The sequence below is a fragment of the Coregonus clupeaformis genome, chromosome 15 (assembly GCF_020615455.1).
Source record: "Coregonus clupeaformis isolate EN_2021a chromosome 15, ASM2061545v1, whole genome shotgun sequence".
Taxonomy (NCBI): Eukaryota; Metazoa; Chordata; class Actinopteri; order Salmoniformes; family Salmonidae; genus Coregonus; species Coregonus clupeaformis.
The window spans coordinates 66012385-66036035 of record NC_059206.1 but is presented as its reverse complement, the minus strand read 5'-3'; the positions used below and the strand labels follow the sequence as shown (position 1 = coordinate 66036035).

The following is a 23651-nucleotide window of genomic DNA, read 5'->3' as shown; positions in this document are numbered from 1 at the left end:
TATATGTGAACGCATTAAACTCTGGACTTCGGTATTTTACCTCCTGCGCCTGACTCCTTCATTTCACCTCGTCACAGAGAGAGGGAGGAAGAGGGGGAGCTTGAGTCAGTTAAAAATGTCAGAAAAAAGGGAGATGGTTTGTTAAAGAAGAATGGTAGGAAGTGTAAACAGAGTGAGTTGAAGACAGGAGGAGAAATGGAAGTGAATGAGGGCGAAGTATCGGAGGTGGTAGGTGTGGTGAAGTTCTCATAGACCGAGGTTTGCACAGAGGGTCAGGATAAAGATGAGTCTGTGACATTAGGAGTCGTTTTTTGAAAAAGTGGACCCTTGCCTTTTGGCTGATCCATTTGTGATTTCAGGGTGGGTGAAAACAGAGTTGGGGTGCTGTGAAATCAGTGAGGGTAACCAGAAATGGTCTAGTGATAATTGTTTGTTTCTGCTGGTCAGAGGGAGCAGGTGCTCCGTGTTAAACTAATGGGGGCAAGAAATGTGAATTGTTTTGCTCTCAAGAAAAGGGTGCCATTGAAAGGTGTTACTGGGGTAGCGGTAAATGTGAAAGCTGACCAACTGAAGGGGAAGATTCCCGGTGTTTGTGATGCTCGTCATTTGATGCGACGCAGACAGGGTGGCGTGAGTGGAGAAACAGAAGAGTCTGTTCTTTTGAGTTCTGATGTTGAGTCTTTGCCTGACAAAATGATGTTAGGATATAAGTTATCCGGTACGACCTTTTGTGCCGAATACATTACGTTGTTACAGGTGTCAAGCTTATGGGCATGTGGCAGCAGTATGTAGGAGGGAAGTTCCTAGTTGGGAGAAGTGTGCAGAAGGGCATGAGACAAAGGAATGTGTAGCATTGGGGAAAGTAGTGGTATGTGTTAATTGTAGGGGTGCCCATGGGGCTGGGGATCAGAAATGTCTGGTGTGAGAGAGGTAGGTTGAGGCTTCCAGGGTTAGAGTAGTGCAGAAGTTGCCATATGCTGAGGCAGTGAAGAAAGTAGAGGAAGATGGGTCAAGGGGGAGGGATCCTGAGAGGAATGGTGTGAGTAGTAGAGATGTACCAGTACCGAGGGATAAACCAACAAGTGAAATATAGTACCAGTCAAAAGTTTGGACACATTGTGGTCCTCTGTAGCTCAGCTGGTAGAGCACGGCGCTTGTAACGCCAAGGTAGTGGGCTCGATCCCCGGGACCACCCATACACAAAAATGTATGCACGCATGACTGTAAGTCGCTTTGGATAAAAGCGTCTGCTAAATGGCATATTATTATTATTATTACATACTAATTCCAGGGCTTTTCTTTATTTTTACTATTTTTTACATTGTAGAATAATAGTGAAGACATCAACTATGAAATAACACATATGGAATCATGTAGTAATCAAACAAGTGTTAAACAAATATATATTTTATATTTGAAATTCTTCAAATAGCCACCCTTTGCCTTGATGACAGCTTTACACTCTCTTGGCATTCTCAGCCAGCTTCACCTGGAATGCTTTTCCAACTGTCTTGAAGGAGTTTCCACATAAGCTGAGCACTTTTTGGATGCTTTTCCTTCACTCTGCAATCCGACTCATCCCAAACCATCTCAATTGGGTTGAGGTCTGGGGATTGTGGAGGCCAGGTCATCTGATGCAGCACTCCATCACTCTCCTTCTTGGTTAAATAGCCCTTACACAGCCTGGAGGTGTCATTGTCCTGTTGAAAAACTAATTATAGTCCCACTGATCGCAAACCAGATGAGATGGCGTATCGCTGCAGAATGCTGTGGTAGCCATGATAGTTAAGTGTGCCTTGAATTCTAAATAAATCACAGACAGTGTCACCAGCAAAACACCCCCATACCATAACACCACCTCCTCCATGCTTTATGGTGGGAACTACACATGCGGAGATCATCCGTTCACCCACACCGCCTCTCACAAAGACACGGCAGTTGGAACCAAAAATCTCCAATTTGGACTCAAGACCAAAGGATAAATTTCCACCGGTCTAATGTCCATTGCTTGTGTTTCTTGGCTCAAGCAGGTCTCTTCTTCTTATTAGTGTCCTTTAGTAGTGGTTTCTTTGCAGCAATAATGAACTTGTCCTCTGCAGCAGAGGTAACTCTGGTTCTTCCATTCCAGTGGCGGTCCTCATGAGAGCCAGTTTCATCATAGCGCTTGATGTTTTTTTGCGACTGCACTTGAAGAAACGTTAAAAGTTCTTGAAATTTTTCGTATTGACTGACCTTCATGTCTTAAAGTAATGATGGACTGTCGTTTCTCTTGCTTATTTGAGCTGTTCTTGCCATAATATGGACTTGGTCTTTTACCAAATAGGGCTATCTTCGGTATACCCCTCCCACCTTGTCACAACACAACTGATTGGCTCAAACGCATTAAGAAGGAAATAAATTAAGAAGGAAATAAAGAAAATTAACTTTTAAGAAGGCACCTGTTAATTGAAATGCATTCCAGGTGACTACCTCATGAAGCTGGTTGAGAGAATGCCAAGAGTGTACAAAGCTGTCATCAAGGCAAAGGGTGGCTTTTTGAAGGATCTCAAATATAAAATATATTTTGATTTGTTTGACACTTTTTTGACTACTACATGATTCCATAGGTGTTATTTCATAGTTTTGATGTCTTCACTATTATTCTACAATGTAAAAAATAGTAAAAATAAAGAAAAACCCTTGAATGAGTAGGTGTGTCCAAACTTTTGACTGGTAGTGTATGTTTCAGTGAGATTGGATTTTTGGCATTTATAGCAATGGTTATCAACTGTACTGCAGGCATGGAACGTAAGTCGCAGAAAATAGAGGTTGTGGTGGCAGCTGCAGAGAGGTATTTGGGTGTGCGAGACTTGACATCAGAAGAGTTACAGGGTGTGTTAAGGGGTGGTGTCCCATCCCTTCAGGCTGTTGGCCTGAAGTAGGAATACATATATTTAAATAGTGGAGTATGGTAGTTATAATTATTATAATGTTGTTGTTGTTTTTTTGTTTTTTTGTGAGTGTAGTATTAGATGTTAGGGTATATGTTGAATTTTTTTTTATCAAAGTATAAGGGCGTTATACTCCAGTCTAGTAGGTGGCGGTAATGCAACATGTATTGGATGCCAACTGCCGTTAAACCTCATTGAAGAAGAAGAAGATGGTGGCCTGAAGAGTGCACTGCTGCTATTCGAGAAAGAAATAGGGCTTACAAGAGTGTTGCGTAGGAGACTCCAGAGAGTCTACTTGATTTCCAAAGGAAGACAGCTTTAGTACGTAGGATCATTAAGTCTGTCAAGAGAAATGCATGGAGACCGTTTTGCTCTACAATATGCAGGGGTACTGAGCTGGGGTATGTATGGTCTTTGTTATAGAAGATGACTGGAAGAAGCAAGTCCACTCGAATTCCAGTTTTGGTTGTGGGTCAGAAAATGTCCGTAACTGATAAAGTTGGGGAAGACATTCGCTAGAGCATATAGTGGGGTTACTTTGGATGAAGTATATAAGCAAGGTGTGAGATTTTTTAAATGCTCATGTTAATGTGTATAAGAAAAGGGATACTGTTGACTCTTCTTTGGATGCTGTTTTTACCATACATGAGATGCATTCAGCCTTAATAGGCTGTGGATATACAGGCCCAGGTCATGATCTGTTGTTCTATGTAATGTTTAAGCATCTACCTGATGAGGTCATTCATGTTCTCCTGGGATTATTTAATATGATTTGGAGTGAGGGGGTTATACCTTCTGGTTGGAAACGTGCAGTAATATTACCTTTTGTAAAGCCCGGTAAGAACCGTTCATGTGCTGATAGTTATAGACCAATAGCACTGACCTCGAACTTGTGTAAACTGATGGAAAAGATGATAGTCAACAGATTGTCATATTTCCTGGAACATAGAGGTTTATTGAGTCAATGTCAAAGTGGATTCCTTAAAGGTAGATCTACTTTGGATTCATTAGTAAAGGTGAGCAATGAAGTTGAAAAAACTCTGGTTATGAAAGAAGTAATGGCTACTGTCTTTTTTGACATTGAAAAGGTATATGACACTATGTGGAGAGCAGGACTAATGATTATGTCACGTCTCCTCCCGTTGCTCCCCTCCAGCGCTCTGATTCGCCAGTCTACTGAGCAACCGGTCTGAGCGCACCACCTCGGCAAACACAAGAATGGAAACCCAACGCACCCTAATCACCTCCAGCGCACCTGCACCTCATTAGCTCATCACCACCACTATATAGCCCTGGACTGTTCATTCATTGTTGTGTGTAATTGTTAGCGTCGTGTTGTTTACGCTGTATTTGTTATTCTCGTTCTCATTGTTAAGTAAACCTTTAACTTGTTAATTATTGCGTCTGCCTCTTTGTATACTCAGTACTCGTCACAGATTAAGATAGAAAGACTTGGTATTGGTGGGAGATTATATAACTGGGTTTTGGCCTTATTTAATCACTCTTTTAGAGTTAAAATAGGATCCATTTTATCTGATGCCTATGGAGTTGACAATTGTATTCTTCAAGGCAGTGCTATCAGTCCTATTTTGTTTAACATTAAACATGTAGGTAGGGGTATTGGGGCTTCCCTATATGCTGATGATGGAGCTATTTGGAAGAGGGGAAGGAATATCTCTCGTGACCAAATCTATTCAACAAGATATAATGGATGTTGAAAGATGGTCGATTGATTGGGGTTTTAAATCGTCATTGGTGAAATCTTGCTGTATGTTCTCGAAGAAGAAGAAAGTTGCTGATAAGTTGTTTCTGTATGGACAGCCTATGGGGAGTGGTGTTTTTAAGTACAAATGTTTGGGTCTATGATTCAATGAGCGATATACAGTTGAAGTCAGAAGTTTACATACACTTAGGTTGGAGTCATTAAAACTTGTTTTTCAACCACTCCACAAATGTCTTGTTAACAAACTATAGTTTTGGCAAGTCGGTTAGGACATTTACTTTGTGCATGGCGCAAGTCATTTTTCCAACAATTGTTTACAGGCAGATTATTTCACTTATAATTCACTGTATCACAATTCCAATGGGTCAGAAGTTGACATACACTAAGTTGACTGTGCCTGTAAACAGCTTGGAAAATTCCAGAAAATGATGTCATGGCTTTCAAAGCTTCTGATAGGCTAATTGACATCATTTAAGTCAATTGGAGGTGTACCTGTGGATGTATTTCAAGGCCTACCTTCAAACTCAGTGCCTCTTTGCTTGACATCATGGGAAAATCCAAAGAAATCAGCCAAGACCTCAGAAAAAGAATTGTAGACCTCCACAAGTCTGGTTCATTCTTGGGAGCAATTTCCAAACACCTGAAGGTACCACGTTCATCTGTACAAACAATAGTACACAAGTATAAACACCATGGGACCACGCAGCCGTCAAACCGCTCAAGATTAGGCTGTGAGGTTGACCATCTCACTGCTACTGTTCTAGATGACTTTTGGGGATATACTAGTAGACAAGGCAGTGGTTTTGGTTGGAAAGTTTACTGATGAGAGTGGTTTGAGGGAGTTGGAGGTTGGCCCTTCTGTGGTGATCGGGAATGTTCCTCCATGGTTACTCCCAGATCCTGTTGTTGATCTAACCTTGGTAGAGAAAAGGAAAGATTGGTCAGAAGTCAGTGATATAGTGAAACTGGTTGACAATTACATTGGTAGACATTTTCATGCATTTTTACCGCTTTTCACAGACAGATCCAAGGACCCCGATAGTGAGCGCGCAGGAGCAGGTGTTTACGTTCCTGAATTTGATGTGCAGATATGTAGAAGACTAACAGTCGAACTGTCAGTATACTCAGTTGAACTGTTGGTGATAGTAGTTGCCCTCCAGTGGGTGGAGGACATACAACCTGTCAGAATTATGGTAGGTTCAGATTCCCTGTCTGTATTGAATAGTTTATCATCTGGGAAATCTAATAGGAGTGACCTACAATTGGCGGTATTAAGGTTATTATGCAGAATTGAGAGACTGGCTGTAGTAATGAGATTCTGCTGGGTCCCAGCCCATTCGGGTGTGAAAGGGAATTAAATTGTAGACCAGTTATCCAAAAGAGCTTTAAAACAAGATATAATTGATATTAATGTTCCACTGGTTAGAGATGAAGCCAAATGTAAGATCAGAGCCATTTTGATAGATGTGTGGCAGAAGAGATGGGACTCTGAGCCCAAGGGCTGGCATTTACAGTATATGTCCTCCAAAGAAAGGTTGGTGGACCAAGATTCAAAGGTCAGATTAGGAAGGAAGAGGTGGTGTTTGCTCCATTGCGCCTAGGACATTGTACATTGAACTCCTCATTACAGCTGGTTGGAAAGCATGTGAATGGTTTGTGTCTGGAGTGTATGGTCAATGAAGCGGTGGAGCATGTGTTGTTATATTGTTGTAAGTATGTTGAAGAGAGGGAAAGATTGAAGTGTAGGGTAATTGAGGTTGGTGGGATTTGGAAGGGATTTTGGTGATGGGGAGGGTCTATTGGAAGTTGGTAGGGCTCTTTTTTATTTTCTCAGAAGTACTGAGTTAGGTAAGAGGATTTAGAAAGGTGGAGCTAATGTTGTAAACCGTGATTGACTACAGACTCCAGCACAGTAGGTGGCGGCATTCACCTTTAACGTTTGTTTGCGGACCGCCATTATATAATTGAAGAAGAAGAAACATAGGATTTGGACTGGAAGCGGTGCTTCGGATAGTTTGTATTGCTACTAAATAAATTGGCATCAGACCATACAAGCAGGAGGAGGTTCATCATGCCTGTCACCTGTGCAGTAAACGGCTGCACCAACAAGTTTATTAAAGGGTCAGAAATAAGATTTTACAGGTAAGGACCAAGCTATCGTGAGCTAGCTTGCTAACGTCAGATAACTCGTTCTTCAAATGTTGTTAGTTGTTGTCGCTAGCAGGAGCAGAGCGGGTGATAACCAAGGACACAACAGCGACTAGGTAATGTATAGCTAGCTAGCTAGTCGCTGTTGTTGAGTCTAGTTAGCAAGCTAGCTAAATTAGGTGTGTGTTTATGTGTGTGTGTGCGCGCGAGAGAGAATGAATGCATGCATGCGGCAGCTGCGCCTGCTTGTGTTAAGCAGTGTTTCCTGTCCTATTCTTCTCAGGTTCCCCATCAGTAAGCCTCAACTTGCCAACCAATGGGTACAAAGTTTGGGGATGAAAAACTTCATCCCTACACCTAACACTTGCCTCTGCTCAGAGCATTTTAACCCAGATTGTTTCCGAGACTACAATGGCAAACAGTTTCTTAGGGAAGATGCAGTGCCCACTATTTTCGGTGCTGATTCATCGAAGGTAATGTATGGTTTCTTAGCCTACTGTCTTTATTTTTTTGATTCAACTAGACTATATGATGTTAAAAGATGTATGTTAAAAACATTGCAGCCTGAATTACGGAAAAGGGGGATGATGACCAAGGACACAAATACGGCTAATCGCTTCGGGGCACCGTCAGACCGGGAGAGGGCTAAGGCGCTGGAGAAGATAAAGGCCAAGGAGAAACGACAGAGTACCCGGGAAACTGGCAAGGTGTGTCACAAAGGTTTTCTCAGCTCTCAAACATTTCATGCTTTTAAACTTTTTTTTTTAATCACCCCTCTCACAGATGGTTAAATTAATGTTAGTGTAAATCCTGTTGCAGAGTATAGCGAGTTCTGGTGAGTTTTTGCACTGCTAAGTGCTGTTTTCAGAGCCTTTTGTTTTTATGTGCACGAGCATACTTCCCCTGTTTTCAAATCAAATCATATTTTATTTCCCTGACACCGCCTGGTATAGAGGAACTGGATGGCAGGAAGCTTGGCCCCAGTGATGTACTGGGCCGTACACACTATGCTCTGTAGTGCCTTGCGGTCGGAGGCCGAGCAGTTGCCATACCAGGCAGTGATGCAACCAGTCAGGATACTCTCGATGGTGCAGCTGTATAACTTTTTGAGGATCTGAGGACCCATGCCAAATCTTTTCAGTCTCCTGAGGGGGAATAGGCTTTGTCGTGCCCTCTTCACGACTGTCTTGGTGTGTTTGGACCATGATAGTTCGTTGGTGATGTGGACACCAAGGAACTTGAAGCTCTCAACCTGTTCCACTACAGCCCGTCGATGAGAATGTGGGTGTGCTCAGTCCTCTTTTTTTTTGTTTTTTTCCTGTAGGCCACAATCCTCTCCTTTGTCTTGATCACGTTGAGGGAGAGGTTGTTATCCTGGCACCACACGGCCAGTTCTCTGACCTCCTCCCTGTAGGCTGTCTCATCATTGTCGGTGATCAGGCCTACCACTGTTGTGTCGTCGGCAAACTTAATGATGGTGTTGGAGTCGTGCCTGGCCATGCTGTCATGGGTGAACAGGGAGTACAGGAGGGGACTGAGCACGCACCCCTGAGGGGCCCTTGTATTGAGGATCAACGTGGCAGATGTGTTGTTACCTACCCTTACCACCTGGGGGCGGACCGTCAGAAAGTCCAGGATCCAGTTGCAGAGGGAGGTGTTTAGTCCCAGGGTCCTTAGCTTAGTGATGAGCTTTGAGGGCACTATGGTATTGAACGCTGAGCTGTAGTCAATTAATAGCATTCTCACGTAGGTATTCCTCTTGTCCAGGTGGGAAAGGGCAGTGTGGAGTGCAATAGAGATTGCATCATCTGTGGATCTGTTGGGGCGGTATGCAAATTGGAGTGGGTCTAGGGTTCCTGAGATAATGGTGTTGATGTGAGCCATGACCAGCCTTTCAAAGCACTTCATGGCTACAGATGTGAGTGCTACGGGTCGGTAGTCATTTAGGCAGGTAAACTTAGTGTTCTTGGGCATAGGGACTATGGTGGTCTGCTTGAAACATGTTGGTATTACAGACTCCGTCAGTGACATGTTGAAAATGTCAGTGAATACTCTTGCCAGTTGGTCAGCGCATGCTCGGAGTACACGTCCTGGTAGTCCTTCTGGCCCTGCGGCCTTGTGAATGTTGACCTGCTTAAAAGTTTTACTCACATCGGCTATGGAGAGTGTGATCACATAGTCATCCGGAACAGCTGATGCTCTCATGCATGCTTCAGTGTTGCTTGCCTCAAAGCGAGCATAGAAGTGATTTAGCTTGTTTGGTAGGGTTGTGTTACTAGGCAGCTCGCGGCTGTGCTTCCCTTTGTAGTCTAATAGTTTTCAAGCCCTGCCACATCCGACAAGCGTCGGAGCCGGTGTAGTACGATTCAATCTTAGTCCTGTATTGACTCTGCCTGTTTGATGGTTCGTCGGAGGGCATAGTGGGATTTCTTATACAGTGGCTTGCGAAAGTATTCACCCCCCTTGGCATTTTTCCCATTTTGTTGCCTTACAACCTGGAATTAAATTAGATTTTTTTGGGGGGGTTGTATCATTTGATTTACACAACATGCCTACCACTTTGAAGATGCAAAATATTTTTTATTGTGAAACAAACAAGAAATAAGACAAACAGAACATGAGTGTGCGTAACTATTCACTCCCCCCAAAGTCAATACTTTGTAGAGCCACCTTTTGCAGCAATTACAGATGCAAGTCCCTTGGTATGTCTCTCTAAGTTTGGCGCATCTAGCCACTGGGATTTTTGCCCGTTCTTCAAGGCAAAACTGCTCCAGCTACTTAAAGTTGGATGGGTTCCGCTGGTGTACAGCAATCTTTAAGTCATATCACAGATTCTCAATTGGAATTAGGTCTGTTCTTTGACCAGGCCATTCCAATACATTTAAATGTTTCCCCTTAAACCACTTGAGTGTTGCCTTAGCAGTATGCATAGGGTCATTGTCCTGCTGGAAGGTGAACCTCCGTCCCAGTCTCAAATCTCTGGAAGACTGAAACCGGTTTCCCCTCAAGAATTTCCCTGTATTTAGCGCCATCCATCGTTCCTTCAATTCTGACCAGTTTCCCAGTCCCTGCCGATGGAAAAACATCCCCACAGCATGATACTGCCACCACCATGCTTCACTGTGGGGATGGTGTTCTCGGGGTGATGAGAGGTGTTGGGTTTGCGCCAGACATAGCGTTTACCTTGATGGCCAAAAAGCTCAATTTTAGTCTCATCTGACCAGAGTACCTTCTTCCATATTTTTGGGGAGTCTCCCACATGGCTTTTGTCGAACACCAAACGTGTTTGCTTATTTTTTTCTCTAAGCAATGGCATTTTTCTGGCCACTCTTCCGTAAAGCCCAGCTCTGTGGAGTGTATGGCTTAAAGTGGTCCTATGGACAGATACACCAATCTCTGCTGTGGAGCTTTGCAGCTCCTTCAGGGTTATCTTTGGTCTCTTTGTTGCCTCTCTGATTAATGCCCTCCTTGCCTGGTCCGTGAGTTTTGGTGGGCGGCCCTCTTGGCAGGTTTGTTGTGGTGCCATATTCTTTCAATAAAAAAAAAAAATGGATTTAATGGTGCTCTGTGGGATGTTCAAAGTTTCTGATATTAAAAAAAAAAAAACAACAACCCTGATCTGTACTTCTCCACAACTTTGTCCCTGACCTGTTTGGAGAGCTCCTTGGTCTTCATGGTGCCGCTTGCTTGGTGGTGCCCCTTGCTTAGTGGTGTTGCAGACTCTGGGGCCTTTCAGAACAGGTGTATGTATGTGTGTGTGTGTGTGTATATATATATATATATGCTGAGATCATGTGACACTTAAAGTCCACCTGTGTGCAATCTAACTAATTATGTGACTTCTGAAGGTAATTGGTTGCACCAGATCTTATTTAGGGGCTTCATAGCAAAGGTGGTGAATAAATTTTTTTAAACAAGTTATTTTTTTTCACTTCACCAATTTGGACTTTGTTGTGTATGTCCATTACATGAAATCCAAATAAAAATCAATTTAAATTACAGGTTGTAATGCAACAAAATAGGAAAACCGCCAAGGGGGATGAATACTTTTTAAAGGCACTGTAAGCGTCCGGGTTAGAGTCCTGCTCCTTGAAAGTGGCAGCTCTACTCTTTAGCTCAGTGCAGATGTTGCCTGTAATCCATAGCTTCTGGTTGGGGTATGTACGTACGGTCACTGTGGGGACGACGTCATCGATGCACTTATTGATAAAGCCAGTGACTGATGTGGTGTACTCCTCAATGCTATCGGAAGAATCCCGGAACATATTCCAGTCTGTGCTAGCAAAACAGTCCTGTAGCTTACCATCTGCGTAATCTGACCACTTTTCTATTAACCGAGTCACTGGTGCTTCCTGCTTTAGTTTTAGCTTATAAGCAGGAATCAGGAGGATAGAGTTATGGTCAGATTTGCCAAATGGAGGGAGAGCTTTGTATGTGTCTCTGTGTGTGGAGTAAAGGTGGTCTTGGGTTATTTTTAATATTTTTTCTCTGGTTGCACATTTAACACGCTGGTAGAAGGGATTTAAGTTTCCCTGCATTAAAGTCCTCGGCCACTAGGAGCACTGCCTCTTGATGAGCGTTTTCCTGTTTGCACTCAATGAGCTGTATAAGGCCATAAGCAATCTTAGTGCCAGCATCGGTTTGTGGTGGTAAATAGACAGCTACGAGAAATATAGATGAAAACTCTCTTGGTAAATAGTGTGGTCTTAAGCTTATGAGATACTCTACCTTAGGCGAGCAAAACCTTGAGACTTCCTTTAGTATTAGATTTTATGCACCAGCTGTTGTTTACAAATATACACAGACCGCCACCCCTTGTCTTACCGGAGTCAGCCGCTCTATCCTGCCGATGTAGCGTATATCCTGCCTGCTGTATGTTATCCATGTCGTCGTTCAGCCACGACTCGGTGAAACATAAGATATTACAGTTTTTAATGTCCCGTTGGTAGGATAACCTTGCTCTGAGGTCGTCCCAATTTATTTCCAAATGATTGAACATTGGCTAATAGGCTTGATGGAAGAGGCAGTCTACTCGCTCGCCGTCGGATCCTTACAAGGCACCCTGACCTATGTCCACAATATCTCTGTCTCTTTCTCATGCAAATGACTGGGATTTGGACCTTGTCGGGTGTCTGTAGAATATCCTTCGCGTCCAACTCATTGAACAAAACATTTTCGGCCAATATGAGGTGTCCTGATATCCAGAAGCTCTTTTTGGTCATATGAGACGTTGGCAGAAACATTATGTACAGAATCAATTACAAATAACGTGACAAAACACACATAATAGTACAATTGGTTAGAGGGCTGTAAAACGGCAGCCATCTTCTCCGGCGCCAATGTTGTGAACATTCATCTATCAACATTCACTCAAAGTTCTTATGTTTTTGCAGGGAAGAGGTGATGGCAGAAGACGAGGAGGGGGAGGAGGACGAGGAGGAGTCTCCTCCAACACTGACCGGTAAGAGTGGACACATGTTTCCAAAATCCATCACTGCATGGGTGCACTACTGCACTACCTTCCTCGAAGGCTGCAACGTCTGCTTGTTTTCATTATTGCATTTCAAATTGTCTAGTCAGTGAAAATTAGTATCAGGGAGAAGGTAAACCAGCAGAAAAGTGTCATTACGTAAATGATGCACAACCAAGTAAGCAAGACGCAGACGATAGTCACATTCAGGAGGCTGGTCAGAGAAAACGGACAGGGCTGTCATACGTTCCCGTTGTTTTTGTGTATTTGCAGACAGACTGTGGGGGCGAAGAGCAAAGTGTATGACAGCAAAGGCCGCCTGCTCTCCTGCGGGAAGGACATGTGTGACTGCCTGGACGTGGACTGTATGGGCTGCTTCTACCCCTGCCCCGAGTGCGGCTCCCGCAGGTGTGGTGTGGAGTGCCGCTGTGACCGCAAGTGGCTCTACGAGCAGGTTGAGGTGGAGGGGGGAGAGATCATCCGCAACAAGTATGCTGGCTAGTCTCCCCCACCCTTAGGCCTTGAACTATGACTTGTTGAGATGATCAATTGTTTTTCTTTTTTCTGTAGAGAGAGGGACAGAATAAGAAATGGTCTGAAGTTGCCAAAAGAGAACTTGATTTGATTATGTATCACAAGATAATGTGTTGAGTAAATGAATAAGAAATAATACTCCCACAATGGTTTCAACCAAGTGTTATAGACATTGCGTATTTAGTTTAGTTCCTGTACCGAGAGGATCAATTCAAGAAAGTGTATGCACATACACTTCACCAGTGCCTCGCTACAAGAACTCTTGCAAGGAAAAAGAGGTATATGACGAAGATTTGTTTCAACCTTTTTTGAAAGTATGCATGCCTGAAGAATTTTCCATGTTTCATTTTCTGCCTTTCCTCATTATGGTTTTTGAAATTCTCTACTTGTTTTGATTAGTGATTACATATATATTGTTTGTGCCCACAGCTGTCAATTACATTGGTCGTAATTCATATTAAAATATGTGAGTATCCAGAATCCAACCCTTGTGGTCAGCCCTTCAAAAAGTTAATAATTATCTGTGATGTGACTGGTGGCTTCTTCAGTATTGTTTGTGTGGTTTTGTATCAATTTCCTACATACAGTGGGGGAAAAAAGTATTTAGTCAGCCACCAACTGTGCAAGTTCTCCCACTTAAAAAGATGAGAGGCCTGTAATTTTCATCATAGGTACACGTCAACTATGACAGATACAATGAGGGGAAAAAAATCCAGAAAATCACATTGTAGGATTTTTAATGAATTTATTTGCAAATTATGGTGGAAAATAAGTATTTGGTCAATAACAAAAGTTTCTCAATACTTTGTTATATACCCTTTGTTGGCAATGACACAGGTCAAACGTTTTCTGTAAGTCTTCACAAGGTTTTCACACACTGTTGCTGGTATTTTGGCCCATTCCACCATACAGATCTCCTCTAGAGCAGTGATGTTTTGGGGCTGTCGCTGGGCAACACAGACTTTCAACTCCCTCCAAAGATTTTCTATGGGGTTAAGATCTGGAGACTGGCTAGGCCACTCCAGGACCTTGAAATGCTTCTTACGAAGCCACTCCTTTGTTGCCCGGGCGGTGTGTTTGGGATCATTGTCATGCTGAAAGACCCAGCCACGTTTCATCTTCAATGCCCTTGCTGATGGAAGGAGGTTTTCACTCAAAATCTCACGATACATGGCCCCATTCATTCTTTCCTTTACACGGATCAGTCGTCCTGGTCCCTTTGCAGAAAAACAGCCCCAAAGCATGATGTTTCCACCCCCATGCTTCACAGTAGGTATGGTGTTCTTTGGATGCAACTCAGCATTCTTTGTCCTCCAAACACGACGAGTTGCGTTTTTACCAGAAAGTTATATTTTGGTTTCATCTGACCATATGACATTCTCCCAATCCTCTTCTGGATCATCCAAATGCACTCTAGCAAACTTCAGACGGGCCTGGACATGTACTGGCTTAAGCAGGGGGACACGTCTGGCACTGCAGGATTTTAGTCCCTGGCGGCGTAGTGTGTTACTGATGGTAGGCTTTGTTACTTTGGTCCCAGCTCTCTGCAGGTCATTCACTAGGTCCCCCCGTGTGGTTCTGGGATTTTTGCTCACCGTTCTTGTGATCATTTTGACCCCACAGGGTGAGATCTTGCGTGGAGCCCCAGATCGAGGGAGATTATCAGTGGTCTTGTATGTCTTCCACTTCCTAATAATTGCTCCCACAGTTGATTTCTTCAAACCAAGCAGCTTACCTATTGCAGATTCAGTCTTCCCAGCCTAGTGCAGGTCTACAATTTTGTTTCTGGTGTCCTTTGACAGCTCTTTGATCTTGGCCATAGTGGAGTTTGGAGTGTGACTGTTTGAGGTTGTGGACAGGTGTCTTTTATACTGATAACAAGTTCAAACAGGTGCCATTAATACTGGTAACGAGTGGAGGACAGAGGAGCCTCTTAAAGAAGAAGTTACAGGTCTGTGAGAGCCAGAAATCTTGCTTGTTTGTAGGTGACCAAATACTTATTTTCCACCATAATTTGCAAATAAATTCATTAAAAATCCTACAATGTGATTTTCTGGATTTTTTTTTCTCAATTTGTCTGTCATAGTTGACGTGTACCTATGATGAAAATTACAGGCCTCTCTCATCTTTTTAAGTGGGAGAACTTGCACAATTGGTGGCTGACTAAATACTTTTTTCCCCCACTGTATGTCCACGAGGTGTTAAGCGGCCAAAACAAGTGTGCTGCTTTACCAGTGATGAGCTCCAATATAGGGTGTTTTGTGCCATTTCACAACTGTTTTCTGTGACCTATTTTTGGGTAGTGATAAATCACCCATAGTTAGTGGTGTAAAAATACAACTACTTAAGTCGTTTTTTTGGGGTATCTGTACTTTACTATTTATATTTTTGACTACTTTTACTTCACTACATTCCTAAAGAAAATAATGTACTTTTTACTCCATACATTTTTCCCTGATACCCAAAAGTACTTGTTACATTTTGAATGCTTAACAGGACAGGAAAATTGTCTAATTCGCACACTTATCAAGAGAACATCGCTACTGCCTCTGATCTGGCGGACTCACTAAGGACATGCTTAGTTTGTAAATTATATCTTGGTGTTGGACAGTGCCCCTGGCTATCCGAAAATTTAAAAAACAAGAAAATGAGGCTGTCTGGTTTGTTTGTTATAAGAATTGTTTAATTAATAATACTTTTGATACTTAAGTATATTTAAAAGCAAATACTTTTACTCAAGTAGTGTTTTAGTGGATAACTTTTACTTGAGTCATTTTCTATTAAGGTATCTTTACGTTTACTCAAGTATGACAATTGGGTACTTTTTCCACCACTGCATAGTCAGATGTGGTGGTTATCTTAACAAATATAATCTGTTTACTTTTCTACCGGAGGCCACAATACCATATCTCACGCCATTGCCCTCTTAGCCATCAAACACATGCCAGCCAGCCCTGTGGCACCAACCTCTGGTTAAAATAGATTGGCCAGTTTTAACCTGACATGCAATTAACTACACAAACAAGTTAGTCCATAGTTAGTCACTATGAAAAATCTGAGAAACCAGGCCTACTATTCATAGCAGACTTTGAAAAGGCAATTGATAAAGTACGACTGGGGTTTATATGTAAATGCATGGAGCATTTCAATTTTGGACAATCTCTTATAAATTGGGTTAAAATCATGTATAGTAACCCTAGGTGTAAAACAGTAAATAATGGCTATTTCTCAGAAAGTTCTAAACTGTCAAGAGGAGTGAAACAAGGTTGTCCACTATCGGCATATCTATTTATTATTGCAATCGAGATGTTAGCTATTAAAATCAGATCCAACAATAATATCAATGGATTAGAAATCCAGGGCTTAAAAACAAAGGTGTCATTGTACGCTGATGATTCATGTTTTCTTTTAAATCCACAACTTGAATCCCTCCACAGCCTCATAGACGATCTAGATACATTTTCTAACCCCTCTGGATTACAACCAAATGATGATACATGTACTATATTACGTATTGGAACACTAAAAAATAAAAAATTTACATTACCATGTAGTTTACCGATAAAATGGTCTGATGGTCATGTGGATATACTCGGAATACATATCCCAAATGAAATACAGTGGGGAAAAAAAGTATTTAGTCAGCCACCAATTGTGCAAGTTCTCCCACTTAAAAAGATGAGAGAGGCCTCTAATTTTCATCATAGGTAAATGTCAACTATGACAGACAAAATGAGAAAAAAAAATCCAGAAAATCACATTGTAGGATTTTTTATGAATTTATTGGCATATGATGGTGGAAAATAAGTATTTGGTCAATAACAAAAGTTTCTCAATACTTTGTTATATACCCTTTGTTGGCAATGACACAGGTCAAACGTTTTCTGTAAGTCTTCACAAGGTTTTCACACATTGTTGCTGGTATTTTGGCCCATTCCTCCATGCAGATCTCCTCTAGAGCAGTGATGTTTTGGGGCTGTCGCTGGGCAACACAGACTTTCAACTCCCTCCAAATATTTTCTATGGGGTTGAGATCTGGAGACTGGCTAGGCCACTCCAGGACCTTGAAATGCTTCTTACGAAGCCACTCCTTCGTTGCCGGGCGGTGTGTTTGGGATCATTGTCATGCTGAAAGACCCAGCCACGTTTCATCTTCAATGCCCTTGCTGATGGAAGGAGGGTTTCACTCAAAATCTCACGATACATGGCCCCATTCATTCTTTCCTTTACACGGATCAGTCGTCCTGGTCCCTTTGCAGAAAAACAGCCCCAAAGCATGATGTTTCCAACCCCATGCTTCACAGTAGGTATGGTGTTCTTTGGATGCAACTCAGCATTCTTTGTCCTCCAAACATGACGAGTTGAGTTTTTACCAAAAAGTTATATTTTGGTTTCATCTGACCATATGACATTCTCCCAATCCTCTTCTGGATCATCCAAATGCACTTCAGACGGGCCTGGACATGTACTGGCTTAAGCAGGGGGACACGTCTCGCACTGCAGGATTTGAGTCCCTGGCGGCGTAGTGTGTTACTGATGGTAGGCTTTGTTACTTTGGTCCCAGCTCTCTGCAGGTCATTCACTAGGTCCCCCCCGTGTGGTTCTGGGATTTTTGCTCACCGTTCTTGTGATCATTTTGACCCCACGGGGTGAGATCTTGCGTGGAGCCCCAGATCGAGGGAGATTATCAGTGGTCTTGTATGTCTTCCATTTCCTAATAATTGCTCCCACAGTTGATTTCTTCAAACCAAGCTGCTTACCTATTGCAGATTCAGTCTTCCCAGCCTGGTGCAGGTCTACAATTTTGTTTTTGGTGTCCTTTGACAGCTCTTTGGTCTTGGCCATTGTGGAGTTTGGAGTGTGACTGTTTGAGGTTGTGGACAGGTGTCTTTTATACTGATAACAAGTTCAAACAGGTGCCATTAATACAGGTAACGAGTGGAGGGACAGAGGAGCCTCTTAAAGAAGAAGTTACAGGTCTGTGAGAGCCAGAAATCTTGCTTGTTTGTAGGTGACCAAATACTTATTTTCCACCATAATTTGCAAATAAATTCATTAAAAATCCTACAATGGGATTTTCTGGATTTTTTTTTCTCAATTTGTCTGTCATAGTTGACGTGTACCTATGATGAAAATTACAGGCCTCTCTCATCTTTTTAAGTGGGAGAACTTGCACAATTGGTGGCTGACTAAATACTTTTTTTCCCCACTGTAAGTGATCTCAATCCAATACATTTTTATAGAAAGTTAGCAAAAATAGATAAGATCTTGCTACCATGAAAAGGTAAATACCTGTCAATTTTTGGAAAAATCACCCCCTTATTAACTCTTTATTATCCCAGTTTACCTATTTGCTTATGGTCTTGCCTACACCTAGCGAATAGTTTTTTTAAATTATATGAGAAAATAATATTCCATTTTATTTGGAACGGCAAGCCAGACAAAATTAAACGGGCCTATTTATATAATGAATAATAATTTGGAGGACAGAAATGATTAAATATTAAAGCATTAGACCTATCACTAAAAGCTTCAGTCATACAAAAGTTATACTTAAATCCAAACTGGTTCTCTAGCAAATTAGTAAGATTGTCTCACCCAATGTTTAAGAATGGCCTTTATTCAGATTACAACCTCTCACTTTAAATTATTTGAAAAGAAAATAATCTCCCAAATATCACTATTTCTAAAACAAGCCATAGAAAGTTGGTTGCAATTTCAATTTAATCCTCCAGAAATGACAGAACAAATAATGCAACAAATATTGTGGTTAAACTCAAATATACTAATTGATAAAAAAACTTTATTTTTTGACAAAATGTTTAAAAAAGGTATAATCTTCGTAAATGATATTATCGGTAGGACTGGTGGAGTTATGTCGCACATGCAGCTAACAAAAACATATGGAAATGTCTGCTCTACCCAAAATTACAACCAAATAATTGCAGCATTACCGCAAAAATGGAAAAGGAAAGTGGAAGGGGGAAAAAGTAAGGAACTTGTCTGTCGGCCTTGCATTAAATAATATAATTGGTTAAAGAAAATTGTGATAAATAAAAAAGTATACCAGTTTCATTTAAGGACCAAAGGATTGACAGCCGTCCCATATAGATTGCAAAATAGTTGGGAAGAGATCTTTGACGTACCGATTCCATGGCATAGTGTTTATGAATTTATATGCAAAACAACGCCAGATTCAAAACTTAGAAATGTTCTATTTAAATTATTATCTAAAATTCTTGATACCAATAGAATGTTATTTATATGGGGGATACAATATTCCCAGCTCTGCAGATTTTGCTGCGAAGAGACAGAATCATTAGATCATTTGTTTTGGTACTGTCCATTTGTAGCTTGTTTTTGGACACAGGTCCAGGAATGGCTAAAGGATTGCAATATTTACCTGGAGCTAACTCTGCAGATAGCACTGCTGGGTGATCTGAAAAGTCATAGTCAATCGATCAATAATATAATAATACTTTTAGCAAAAATGTTTATTTTCAATTTATGATCTGTAGAAACAATGAGAATAGAAAGGTTCAGAACTTTTGTAAAACATCACAGTACAGTTGAAAAATATATGGCAAATAGAAATCCAATATGGATGGTGTTAAGAGATAGATGGGAGGTGTTGAATGGAGCTGAAGGATGGGACTAATAACAACTAACAACAACAAGATAACTAATGGAAAGCATACTGTGTCCATAATAAGTATATAGGTTATAGGTTGAGAGCTTTTGTGAAAGAGCACAGTTAGAAAAATATGGCATATAGAAGCAAACCAGATGGACATCATGAAAATGATCGGAGGAAGTTCAGGAGCAAAAACAAACAAAATATAATTATTGTAGAATTTGACTGTGTCCATAAAATGTGTATAGTATGTATGGGCTGGAAGTAGAGGCCTAAGCGTTGTTGTTCACTAGTTTACTCCAATTGGGGAAGGGGTGGTGGGGTTGGAAAATAATGAAGGGAAATATAATTTTAAAAAGGATATGTGTGTGTGTGTGTATGGATGTATGTATATATGTATGTATGTACAGTGGGGAGAACAAGTATTTGATACACTGCCGATTCTGCAGGTTTTCCTGCTTACAAATTATGTAGAGGTCTTTAATTTTTATCATAGATACACTTCAACTGTGAGAGACGGAATCTAAAACAAACATCCAGAAAATCACATTGTATGATTTTTAAGTAATTAATTTGCATTTTATTGCATGACATAAGTATTTGATACGTCAGAAAAGCAGAACTTAATATTTGGTGCAGAAATCTTTGTTTGCAATTACAGAGATCATATGTTTCCTGTAGGTCTTGACCAGGTTTGCACACACTGCAGCAGGGATTTTGACCCACTCCTCCATACAGACCTTCTCCAGATCCTTCAGGTTTCGGGGCTGTCGCTGGGCAATACGGACTTTCAGCTCCCTCCAAAGATTTTCTATTGGGTTCAGGTCTGGAGACTGGCTAGGCTACTCCAGGACCTTGAGATGCTTCTTACGGAGCCACTCCTTAGTTGCCCTGGCTGTGTGTTTCGGGTCATTGTCATGCTGGAAGACCCAGCCACGACCCATCTTCAATGCTCTTACTGAGGGAAGGAGGTTGTTGGCCAAGATCTCGCGATACATGGCCCCATCCATCCTCCCCTCAATACGGTGCAGTCATCCTGTCCCCTTTGCAGAAAAGCATCCCCAAAGAATGATGTTTCCACCTCCATGCTTCACGGTTGGGATGGTGTTCTTGGGGTTGTACTCATCCTTCTTCTTCTCCAAACACGGCGAGTGGAGTTTAGTCCAAAGAGCTCTATTTTTGTCTCATCAGACCACATGATTTTCTCCCATTCCTCCTCTGGATCATCCAGATGGTCATTGGCAAACTTCAGACGGGCCTGGACATGCGCTGGCTTGAGCAGGGGGGACCTTGCGTGCGCTGCAGGATTTTTATCCATGACAGCGTAGTGTGTTACTAATGGTTTTCTTTGAGACTGTGGTCCCAGCTCTCTTCAGGTCATTGACCAGGTCCTGCCGTGTAGTTCTGGGCTGATCCCTCACCTTTCTCATGATCATTGATGCCCCACAAGGTGAGATCTTGCATGGAGCCCCAGACCGAGGGTGATTGACCGTCATCTTGAACTTCTTCCATTTTCTAATAATTGCGCCAACAGTTGTTGCCTTCTCACCAAGCTGCTTGCCTATTGTCCTGTAGCCCATCCCAGCCTTGTGCAGGTCTACAATTTTATCCCTGATGTCCATACACAGCTCTCTGGTCTTGGCCATTGTGGAGAGGTTGGAGTCTGTTTGATTGAGTGTGTTTGCAGGTGTCTTTTATACAGGTAACGAGTTCAAACAGGTGCAGTTAATACAGGTAATGAGTGGAGAACAGGAGAGCTTCTTAAAGAAAAACTAGCAGGTCTGTGAGAGCCGGAATTCTTACTGGTTGGTAGGTGATCAAATACTTATGTCATGCAATAAAATGCAAATTAATTACTTAAAAATCATACAATGTGATTTTCTGGATTTTTGTTTTAGATTCCGTCTCTCACAGTTGAAGTGTACCTATGATAAAAATTACAGACCTCTACATGCTTTGTAAGTAGGAAAACCTGCAAAATCGGCAGTGTATCAAATACTTGTTCTCCCCACTGTATATATGTGTGTTTTATATATTATATATATATATATATATATATATATATATATATATATATATATATATATATATACATACATAGTGGGGAGAACAAGTATTTGATACACTGCCGATTTTGCAGGTTTTCCTACTTACAAAGCATGTAGAGGTCTGTCATTTTATCATAGGTACACTTCAACTGTGAGAGATGGAATCTAAAACAAAAATCCAGAAAATCACATTGTATGATTAAGTAATTAATTTGCATTTTATTGCATGACATAAGTATTTGATACATCAGAAAAGCAGAACTTCATATTTGGTACAGAAACCTTTGTTTGCAATTACAGAGATCATACGTTTCCTGTAGGTCTTGACCAGGTTTACACACACTGCAGCAGGGATTTTGGCCCACTCCTCCATACAGACCTTCTCCAGATCCTTCAGGTTTCGGGGCTGTCGCTGGGCAATACGGACTTTCAGCTCCCTCCAAAGATTTTCTATTGGGTTCAGGTCTGGAGACTGGCTAGGCCACTCCAGGACCTTGAGATGCTTCTTACGGAGCCACTCCTTAGTTGCCCTGGCTGTGTGTTTCGGGTCGTTGTCATGCTGGAAGACCCAGCCACGACCCCATCTTCAATGCTCTTACTGAGGGAAGGAGGTTGTTGGCCAAGATCTCGCGATACATGGCCCCATCCATCCTCCCCTCAATACGGTGCAGTCGTCCTGTCCCCTTTGCAGAAAAGCATCCCCAAAGAACGATGTTTCCACCTCCATGCTTCACGGATGGGATGGTGTTCTTGGGGTTGTACTCATTCTTCTTCTTCCTCCAAACACGGCGAGTGGAGTTTAGACCAAAAAGCTATATTTTTGTCTCATCAGACCACATGACCTTCTCCCATTCCTTCTCTGGATCATCCAAATGGTCATTGGCAAACTTCAGACGGGCCTGGACATGCGCTGGCTTGAGCAGGGGGACCTTGCGTGCGCTGCAGGATTTTAATCCATGACGGTGTAGTGTGTTACTAATGGTTTTCTTTGAGACTGTGGTCCCAGCTCTCTTCAGGTCATTGACCAGGTCCTGCCGTGTAGTTCTGGGCTGATCCCTCACCTTCCTCATGATCATTGATGCCCCACGAGGTGAGATCTTGCATGGAGGCCCAGACCGAGGGTGATTGACCGTCATCTTGAACTTCTTCCATTTTCTAATAATTGCGCCAACAGTTGTTGCCTTCTCACCAAGCTGCTTGCCTATTGTCCTGTAGCCCATCCCAGCCTTGTGCAGGTCTACAATTTTATCCCTGATGTCCTTACACAGCTCTCTGGTCTTGGCCATTGTGGAGAGGTTGGAGTCTGTTTGATTGAGTGTGTGGACAGGTGTCTTTTATACAGGTAACGAGTTCAAACAGGTGCAGTTAATACAGGTAATGAGTGGAGAACAGGAGGGCTTCTTAAAGAAAAACTAACAGGTCTGTGAGAGCCGGAATTCTTACTGGTTGGTAGGTGATCAAATACTTATGTCATGCAATAAAATGCAAATTAATTACTTAATCATACAATGTGATTTTCTGGATTTTTGTTTTAGATTCCGTCTCTCACAGTTGAAGTGTACCTATGATAAAAAATTACAGACCTCTACATGCTTTGTAAGTAGGAAAACCTGCAAAATCCATCACACCACCACCACCATGCTTGACCTTTGGTATGATGTTCTAACTGTGGAATGCAGAGTTTGGTTTTCGCCAGGCAATACTGGAACCATGTCGTCCAAAAAGTTATACTTTTGAATCATCTGTCCATAGAACGTTCTTCCAAGAGTCTTGATGATCATCCAGGTGCTTTTTGGCAAACTTGAGTCAACTTTTTGGACGAGATGGGTCCCATTATGCCTGGCGAAAACCAAACACTTCATTCCACAGTAAGAACATCACACCAAAAAGGTCAAGCGTGGTGGTGTGATGGTTTGGGGATGCTTTGCTGCCTCAGGACCTGGACGACTTGCCTTAATAGAAGGAACCATGAATTCTGCTCTGTATCAGAGAATTCTACAGGAGAATGTCAGACCTTCCGTCTGTAAGCGGAAGCTGAAGCGCAGCTGGGTCATGCAGCAAGACAATGATCCAAAACATACAATCAAGTCTACATGAAAATTGCTAAAAAGCAACAAATTTGAAGTTTTGGAATGGCCTAGTCAAAGTCGAGACCTAATCCCAA

At 42.0% G+C, this 23651-nt stretch overlaps 1 protein-coding gene across 1 annotated transcript; it reads left to right on the top strand.

The window, feature by feature from the left end:
- Positions 1-6610: 6610 nt before the first annotated feature.
- Positions 6611-13285, top strand: LOC121574267 (ARL14 effector protein-like). The gene is made up of 5 exons (XM_041886887.1): positions 6611-6795; positions 7085-7274; positions 7365-7508; positions 12195-12262; positions 12545-13285. Exons 1-5 carry the CDS (start codon positions 6725-6727, stop codon positions 12771-12773), a joined length of 702 nt encoding a protein of 233 aa, XP_041742821.1. The 5' UTR covers positions 6611-6724; the 3' UTR covers positions 12774-13285.
- The last annotated feature ends 10366 nt before the right edge of the window (positions 13286-23651 follow it).